Source organism: Dysidea avara, chromosome 2 (assembly GCF_963678975.1).
Source record: "Dysidea avara chromosome 2, odDysAvar1.4, whole genome shotgun sequence".
Lineage (NCBI taxonomy): Eukaryota > Metazoa > Porifera > Demospongiae > Dictyoceratida > Dysideidae > Dysidea > Dysidea avara.
In genome coordinates, this window is record NC_089273.1 from 54,018,733 (window position 1) to 54,028,158 (window position 9,426).

The 9,426-nt window shown below is 37.7% G+C and overlaps 1 protein-coding gene and 1 long non-coding RNA gene across 3 annotated transcripts; one reads left to right on the forward strand and one right to left on the reverse strand.

Annotated features, from left to right (window-relative positions):
- Nucleotides 1–654: 654 nt before the first annotated feature.
- Nucleotides 655–4,041, forward strand: LOC136246333 (uncharacterized). The gene is made up of 15 exons (XM_066037727.1): nt 655–782; nt 860–935; nt 1,021–1,084; nt 2,275–2,331; nt 2,383–2,439; nt 2,491–2,547; nt 2,599–2,655; nt 2,707–2,763; nt 2,815–2,871; nt 2,923–2,979; nt 3,031–3,087; nt 3,139–3,195; nt 3,247–3,303; nt 3,808–3,881; nt 3,961–4,041. The coding sequence occupies exons 1-15, from the start codon at nt 655–657 to the stop codon at nt 4,039–4,041; spliced, it is 993 nt and encodes a 330-aa protein (XP_065893799.1).
- Nucleotides 4,042–8,017: 3,976 nt separating this feature from the next.
- On the reverse strand, nt 8,018–8,804 carry LOC136246283 (uncharacterized). 2 transcript variants are annotated; one of them, XR_010696355.1, is made up of 4 exons: nt 8,664–8,804; nt 8,472–8,602; nt 8,334–8,421; nt 8,018–8,275 (listed from the first exon to the last, which is right to left on the reverse strand). It is a non-coding gene; the product is annotated as an uncharacterized lncRNA (long non-coding RNA). The 2 variants fall into 2 exon arrangements; XR_010696354.1 differs by having other exon boundaries at nt 8,334–8,602.
- Nucleotides 8,805–9,426: the final 622 nt, after the last annotated feature.

Here is a 9,426-nt window from a genome sequence, read left to right on the forward strand (position 1 = left end):
AGCACTAGGAGATGAGGGATACTGGGTAGAAGTGTTATTTATCAATGTAGAATAAGGTCCTTGTAGCACTAGGAGATGAGGGATACCGGGTAGAAGTGTTATTTATCAATGTAGAATAAGGTCCTTGTAGCACTAGGAGATGGGGGATATCGGGTAGAAGTGTTATTTGTCAATGTAGAATAAGGTCCTTGTAGCACTAGGAGATGAGGGATACCGGGTAGAAGTGTTATTTATCAATGCAGAATAAGGTCCTTGTAGCACTAGGAGATGGGGGATACCGGGTAGAAGTGTTATTTATCAATGTAGAATAAGGTCCTTGTAGCACTAGGAGATGAGGGATACTGGGTAGAAGTGTTATTTATCACATATTTCAGATAAGTTTAGTCCCATAATTCGGCTGTGAAAGGGTTTGTAAAAACAGAATTATGCAAACAAGTTGCTCATCAGGTTACATATAATGATTGTATGTTATAGTGAAATTGTTGTTTAGATGTGTTAGTCTATAGTACTGGTATCATGTGACTGAACCTGTTAAAACCAGTTAATAAATATAATTTATCACTCATAACTCCCTAATAAAGTTCTTCATATTCTAGTACCTTATTACATAATTGATGTTTTAGTACAACTTTACTGAATAAGCTGAACCCATATATGGTATTATTTACAGGTCAACCATATCTAGACCAGTTACCACCTGTTGAGTTGCTATTGGTGATATTCTCATTTTTACGAGAGAGGGGTCTGTGTTATGTGATGTTTGTGGTCAGCAATTTAACAATGTAGCCAATGATAAAATGCTGTGGTCAGTTTAGCCAATCAGATTACTGCTGGATGTTATGTCAACATATACATGTAGGAGGGATTTGTTCCTGCGAGTATTTGAAATGTCTATATCGTACACATACAGTTACCATGACAACATGTACAAGATGGTATGTTCTCAGGAGGAGTTGTCATGGAAACAGCACTTGTAGGTATACTGATGACATCATCACAATGATCACATGATCCCCACAGCTTGAGTCACTACATGTTCATCCTAAAATGGCTATGTTGTCAAAAAAAACACCTGAGGCTAGAAGTAATACAAGTCCCTTACTACGATACTATTGTTCAAGCCATGTTATAAGAATGTCATTTTGGTTGGGTCTGATATGGATGGTACGTGTGTTTGTATGTATGTGTGTGTGTGTGTGTATGTATGTGTGTGTGTGTGTGTGTGTGTGTGTGTAATGTGCGTGTGCGCGTGTGTGTGTGCGCGTGTGTGTGTGTGGTGTGTGTTTGTATGCATGTATGCATGTGCATGTGTGGTGTGTGTAGTGTAGTGTGTGTTATGTTTGTGCGTGTGTAGTGTGTGTGTATGTACGTGTGTGGTGTTTGTGTATGTGGTGTGTGTGTGTAGTGTGAGTGTGTGTGTGTGTGTGTGTGTGTGTGTGTGTGTGTGTGTGTGTGGTGTTTGTGTGTGTGTGTGTTTGTGTGTGTGTGTGTTTGTGTGTGTGTGTGTGTGTGTGTGTGTACATGTGTGAGTGTGTGTGTGTGTGTGTGTGTGTGTGTGTGTGTGTGTGTGTGTGTGTGTGGTGTTTGTGTGTGTGTGTGTTTGTGTGTGTGTGTTTGTGTGTGTGTGTGTGTGTGTGTGTGTACATGTGTGTGTGTGTGTGTGTGTGTGTGTGTGTGTGTGTGTGTGTGTGTGTGTGTGTGTGTGTGTGGTGTTTGTGTGTGTGTGTGTTTGTGTGTTTGTGTGTGTTTGTGTGTGTGTGTGTGTGTGTGTGTACATGTGTGTGTGTGTGTGTGTGTGTGTGTGTGTGTACCTGTGTGTGTACCTGTGTGTGTACCTGTGTGTGTACATGTGTGTGTGTATAGGTGTTGATTTGTGTGTGTGTGCCAGGTGTTGATTTGTTGAAAACCTTGATAATAACACCACTTCGAAGTCTAAAGTAGTCACGTATATGGGAACAATGTGAAGTTTATGAAATTTATAAACCCTCAGGCCCTTAGTAGTGCCCTCACTTCACTCGTGCGTAACAGATCCAGACCTTCAGGTCAATAAATTTCATAAACTCCACGTTGTGCCTGTATAACTACATTGTGTCTTCTTTCACTGTTTAATGAAGTGATTAAAACATGTGTAAAATTATTCTTATAGCACATGCCTTTTTCAATGACATTTACTGTATCTTAATTTAATTAAAACCCTTTCGCATCCGTTAGGGGCCGAAAAGACCCTGAATTTACACTGAGTAAAACAAAACACTGTAACTTCTGTGTATGCAGTGAATACTACTGTCAGTGGAACAGTTGGTGACAGAACTGGGGACGGTCGGCCAAGAGGTTAGTTGTGCTGTGTTGGGAACTACATATTTATCACGTGTATTGATGCAGTGAATACTACTGTCGGTGGAGCAGTTGGTAACAGAACTGAGGATGATCAGCCAAGAGGTTAGTCATGCTGTGTTTGGAACTACATATTTATCACATGTATTGGTGCAGTGAATACTACTGTCAGTGGAGCAGTTGGTAACAGAACTGGGGACGGTCGGCCAAGAAGTTAGTTGTGCTGTGTTGGAAACTACATATTTATCTCATGTATTGGTGTAGTGAATACTACTGTCGGTGGAGCAGTTGGTAACAGAACTGGGGATGGTCGGCCAAGAGGTTAGTTGTGCTGTGTTGGGAACTATATATTTATCTCGTGTATTGGTGCAGTGAATACTACTGTCAGTGGAGCAGTTGGTAACAGAACTGGGGATGGTCGGCCAAGAGGTTAGTTGTGCTGTGTTGGGAACTATATATTTATCTCGTGTATTGGTGCAGTGAATACTACTGTCAGTGGAGCAGTTGGTAACAGAACTGGGGATGGTCGGCCAAGAGGTTAGTTGTGCTGTGTTAGGAACTATATATTTATCTCGTGTATTGGTGCAGTGAATACTACTGTCGGTGGAGCAGTTGGTAACAGAACTGGGGATGGTCGGCCAAGAGGTTAGTTGTGCTGTGTTGGGAACTATATATTTATCACATGTATTGGTGCAGTGAATACTACTGTCGGTGGAGCAGTTGGTAACAGAACTGGGGATGGTCGGCCAAGAGGTTAGTTGTGCTGCGTTGGGAACTATATATTTATCTCGTGTATTGGTGTAGTGAATACTACTGTCGGTGGAGCAGTTGGTAACAGAACTGGGGATGGTCGGCCAAGAGGTTAGTTGTGCTGTGTTGGGAACTACATATTTATCACATGTATTGGTGCAGTGAATACTACTGTAGGTGGAGCAGTTGGTAACAGAACTGAGGATGGTCGGCCAAGAGGTTAGTTGTGCTGTGTTGGGAACTACATATTTATCACATGTATTGGTGCAGTGAACATGTTTTATATTCAGCCATCATATTATAGGGTAATCTACCAACCATAGCAACCATTGATAAGCAACAGAATTTTTTATGTTACACCAAACAATTGTTACCTAGCTACCCTGGTTATGGCACCAAAGCAAACTGTTGGTAGGAAACCTTTTTGTTGCTGTGGTATTGAGCTTCAATCTGGTCCCACCATTATTCAGACTTGAACATGTGCGTTCAACAGAACCATTTCACACAAGCACAGATATTTGCTGAATCCTAAGATTCTAAAAGCCAACTCTTGACATATTGCATCAAAGGGGATACGTATACGGACCATTAAATTATATTGTTATAATATAAGTCATAGATCATTTTGCACATCTATAGTTCTGTTGTAGAGTTTATGTATAATTTATTAGTTTCCATTGATTAACTTATGTGTATAAGTGTTTTTGATTGTGTTGGTTGCAGGAACTGTGCAGTCTGAGAGTGATGAAATTGTTGTGCTGTTGTCACCCACAAGACAACCAGTTGGTCTTGGACAGGTTATACAAAGCCAGGATATACATGGTCACACTATTTCACCAGCCCACGTAAAAGTACAAATTGATTACATTATTCCAGGAATTTGTCCGCCAGTTCCTATGCCCTTTGATGATGGTGAGCTTTGTTCGGGGCAGTTTGCTGCTTGGCCAAGGAGTCTAACTACTAGTGCAACATTCTAAGCTAGACAACTTTCATACACCGGTTTCTGTTATGTAACTCTGTAGCTATTGGAAGTATAATCCTGTGCACTGTAACAGTACTGATGTTGTTTCTTTATCATTAAAAGTATCTTTAAATTATATTATATTCTTGCATATAAAATGAGACTACATACATTTGATTGTTATGCTTGAAATAGTTATAATTGTACCTCATGCAACTTTTCTTGGTACAGAGGAACCTCAGTTGCCTTCATGCCAACATTTCTTGACCTTATTTAGCAGGTAGCTACCAGTATATTAGACTGGTTACTTCATACACAACTCATTTGGGGATTAATACAATGGCCAGTGTAGACAGGTGACCTGATTAGGCTCGTTAAACTGTAGTGAGATGGCAAAGCATGCAGTACATATAAATGGCTGAGACATTCCTGGTGAGGTGTTTAGAGTCAACAGATTAGGAGAAATATTTTGCACTTCAGTAAATACAAGAAAACACATACTGAGAGTCTATTACCGCTACTTGTCCAGACTGCTTTTGTGCTACCACCTCAATTTTCAATGCTGAAACTTGGTTTGAAGGTATTTCTGAGATTTGTGATATCGAAATCTAAAGGTCTGCCAGATCTTTGTGCATATGGCTAGTGTCTTAAGAACAGAAGTGTTACTACAAAGAATATAGCCATCACTGTGAAAAATGAGGGATATAAGATGGTATTTCCAGTGGCTTATTGAATACAAAAAAGCTTGATATAACCTGTAGTATACTAACAAGCACATGTAAGGCTTTAGTTAATGTGTTAAACAGACTGAGACCATATATGTGATGGTATAGTGTGGGCATTATACTAGATATAAGCTATTTCAGGTATTGTGGTAAATAAACTGAAACCATATATGCAATAGTATAGTATGAATTATATTAAAGTATAAGATGAGTATAATACAGGATTTATATTAAGGCTTATTTGTATTCAATAAGCCACTGGAAATACCATTATTATATCCCATTTTTTTCATAGTGCATGCCAGGATTTGTGTACAACAATGGCAAGTAATTCTTGTCAGAAATACTCTTTCAATGAACAAACGGTCTAATAATATTGTGTTTGTGCATCACATTATTTTATGAGTTTGGTATGTTATAAAGATTTGAGATGGAAATGCATGCAACAAAGAATCCTATTATGAGTGATCTAAATGTCTATCGTTATCAATCATTGTTGCTTTTTAAGTGACAATATGATCCTATTAAACAACATAGCTGCTGCACTTAAAAGTTATTTAAGCCATCGACTATGCAAATTCCATACAAAGTGTGTATTGTCTCTGTTGTGCTCTGTACACCACAGATGTTTACAGCTAATAAACCTCGTACTATGGATATACAGGTTTCTCAAAGGTGATTCTGGCTGTAATAAGGTTACGGTTACACTGTAAGTCTTAGCCATAACCTTTGTACACAAAGATGAGCTGTTGTACCTATTACATTTTATGCAGTTGAATGACCTCAGTATCATGTTTAAGTTTGGCTTGTGCTTATTGCACCATAGATGAGTACGTACTCTGATCTTTTTGTTCTCTTCGATTTGCACAAATCACTACTTCCTGTACATGTATTATCCATAATTTTAAAGAATTTTATCCACAGCCAGTGAATCTCTTACCATTGCATGCACAATGCCTGTATGTATGTAATACACAGTGTTGGGCAAGTTACTTTGTAAAAGTAACTAGTTACATATTACATATTACTTGCAACTGAACTATTTAGTTACAGTTACATATTACCCATAAAATAAAGTAACTGTAATAATAATACATATTATATTACTTTGTGTCCACAGCCTTAAGCTGTCACGTGTGAAACTACCACTTTATCACGTGACATGATTGCGTTGTTGGACAATATGCAAATTTTGGTTATAAGTAAGAAGCTGGTGAATAAGCTTCATTCAGTAGGCCTCGTTACTTCGTTGTGGCTAGGCGTTACTGAGAGGATAACTAACGAGATTAGTAACTTCGTTACTTGTAGTAATAATATTACGTAATATTAGACTCGTTACAGTAACTATATTACTTAGGTAACGCGTTACATTTGTAAGTAAAGTAGCTTGAGTTATATTACCTGTTTTTATAGTGTATTTCGTTATATTACTTTGTTACCACAAAAGTAATAATATTACGTAACGCGTTACATAAGTAACGCGTTACTCCCAACACTGGTAATACATAATAATTTTATGCTACTTTTAATGATAAGGCTTTCTAAATAGGTGCCAAACACACCAAAAACATGAGATACACTGCAACTTAACAGTATAGTGGATTTATAAGAATCAATAGAATATTGAAAAAAAAACTTAAAGTGCTATGTCAATTATGTAGAAGCTGGTAGTACATAGTATAAGGTGAAAATGCAATAGATTAATTATTCTTATTGGTCTATTACAAAAGTGTCTATGTATGTCTAAATATGCTTATAGGCTACTGTGTAAGTTAGAGTACTGTAAAGATATTGACCACTAACACAATAGTTGACTGCTCTATTAGAGTATTTGTTACAATATTAACCAGTAAAAGTGGGAGGACTATGGTCCCTCAGCCTCCTCCATTTCTCTACTAATGAACATTACCGATCTAAATGGTTTGAATACCTGAAAATGTGTTTAGGTCTAAGGATTTAGGAGATACAGGTAAACGAGTACGTTTAATTTAAAGGCGTGGTCATTTTCACATATTTCACAGTGGATTAAAACTTCGGCACATATCTCATGTTGTCCCTTGGGGTCAATTACCCTAGAACAATTGAGAAATATATACTCTCCTAAATTAAGTGCATACAAAACTTTGTCAGATCCTACACTAATGTGACAAGATCTGTAAAATGGGTTTATATGTACTTTGCAAAATCTGGTGAAGGAGGCATACACCAGCTGGAAATTTGATCTATAATACCCCTAGCATAACACCATAGCTTTGTGCATTACGGTGCTCACATATGAGGAGCTGTGATCAGTCAAATCAAGCTGGAAAAGTTACACAACTTATTTTCACAGATGCTGTTAAATATTTTGAAATATTGTGACTTGTCATTGTGTGGATCTTCAACTTGCCTTATGTACATTAAAAGCAAAGTGTTTTCTGGTTAGGCCGCAAGAAAGTTCTTTAATTTCTTAGACAATCTTAGTAGATTTTCTGCATATTCTTTTAAATCATTTCTTCCCATGAATGAGCCAACAGGTCTTGAAGGGTGAACTTCTAGTAATGGTACGTATGGGTTAAATTAATGCACATGGTATTATCAGTTACCTTTATGATTAGAAATATTAATATTGCTGTTTGAGCTTATAAAGTGTTCCAATTCTTGTCTGGGTATTTCTTGCTCTCTCTGCAATATATAAATTCATATTAATTTTAATACTCCTCCACATAACTAAAGATGTGTACATCAAGACCAGACTGATTAAAGTGCATGAAGCTTTAAAAAAACAGGGATGAGTACATTTGTATGTGACATAATTAGTTTAATATTTGTATATATGTTACAGTGTAACGCTCTCTAGACATTTATTGCGGAAAATGTACAAGCTGCAAAACTGTGGACAACAGGTGTAGGTAAATAGTAAGCATGCCATAAGGTCAATTGATTGAAGTCAAAGAATTGAATGTGTGTACGTGTCACTGGGCAAAAAGTTCCATGTCCGCTTGTAGGTAATGAGTATAAAATGGCCATGAAATTTGTCATTTCAGCCACATTTCATACTTAGAACATTAGTAGATTTCAGTAAAGTTTCATACAGAGGATAGAGAAAGATTTACTGCATCTAGAATGGTGCTGGAAATGAGGCAGTGAAGAAATGTACATTTTAACACTGTGAAATGCATACAGGATGTAAGAAATCCTGTAGCTGAAATCAACATTTTCTATATTGTGCATCTGCTTTATACTGCGCTAGTAATATAGCTAGCAATGTCTCGCTCCTGTGTTGTATTTACTACCCACAATACGTATTTCATTAATAAGTAAAAAAGCACATCATTTGTACAGCAACTATAATTTCCAGTTCACAAATTGAAGTTCTTGACACCCTCAGGATTCTTTTTTTTCTGAGGGATGTTACATCACTAAAATTAATGTAGATTGGCTCTTTTACTTCTGTCCGTTGAGTGCAGCTTTCTTCTCCTAATCTGTTTCATCACTAGTTATATATAGTTCTTATAGGTAGCATCTGTAAAAATGTTGTTACAATAAAAATATTGCTATGGTAATTTTTTTCTGCGACAAACCTTGAATTAATGTATACTATTCCTTGTACAGTGTCATTCACAGCTTTCACAAGATCCAGCCATGATCACAGGTTTCTCCACTGCCTAACTTCAATAGACCACAAAATACTGATTTCCAAGAACTATAGCAGAACTTACTATGTGATTTCATCTACAGTACTACCACAAGACATCTTCATCAGCAGTCCAAGTTTTGAAAGCATTAGTAACTACTTTGTAACTTCCTTTGACAACTATACGTAGCTAGGTGATGTTGATGGCAGATCCCACTGCCATGCAATGATAGATAACAAATTAATAATGAATCATGAATTAGCCACATCTTCTTACCTCACAATTGCTACAAATGCAGCTCTTCCTATATGTCTTTCTGCAAAGTTCCCTATGTCAGGGTAGCTTGCACTTGCAGTCATCTATAAAGTAGACTTAACCAATTCACTGTGAGATAGTTGTACTATAGAGATGATGAGTGCTTGTGAAATCATAGGTGAAATGCACCCAGTTGTCTCTCGACCCAGGGGGTGTTATCCTCTACTCCTTTTGCCAGCAAGCAACATGCGATTTTGTAGCCGCCAAATGTGTGTAGCACTGTAGCTAGCTACTGTAGCAAAGGTATACAATTGTGGCGTCGCCGGAAAAGGATGGAAGAGGCGATATCTATGAACGATCATAAATGCTGTGACAGTCTTTATAGCTATACCTGTAGGTAAGTCTGCCATGGAGCACAAGCCAGGCCCGTAGCCAGAGATTTTGAAAGGGGGGTTCTTTTTGACCAAAAGTGGACCTTTAGTAAAGGTCCAAATATTGTGACTGTTCTATTAGAGTGGTTGACTGCTCTATTAGAGTATCTCGATCTTGTATTGCATTTAATCCATGCAATGAAAGAGTTACTCGAAGCGCTTAATTTAGTTTCTTATTAGTGGTATCTAGTAAACTGTAGCTAATGGACTTTTGCTCCTGAAAATTTGGACTTGTATACCAAAAATTGTAGACCTTTTTTTCAAGACGCCGGTTCTTCAGAACCCCCCCGAACCCCCCCTGGCTACGGGCCTGCAAGCACTGTTCTAGTTCTGGATGACAACAAGCTGCATCA

What these genes read in the sequence shown, in the direction of transcription:
- LOC136246333 (XM_066037727.1), top strand. Translation starts at nt 655, where the DNA reads ATGGTATTATTTACAGGTCAACCATATCTAGACCAGTTACCACCTGTT. An exon ending in TGAGGATGATCAGCCAAGAG is followed by an intron (nt 2,440 to 2,490) that starts GTTAGTCATGCT and finishes GTATTGGTGCAG; the next exon opens with TGAATACTACTGTCAGTGGA. An exon ending in TGGGGATGGTCGGCCAAGAG is followed by an intron (nt 2,872 to 2,922) that starts GTTAGTTGTGCT and finishes GTATTGGTGCAG; the next exon opens with TGAATACTACTGTCGGTGGA.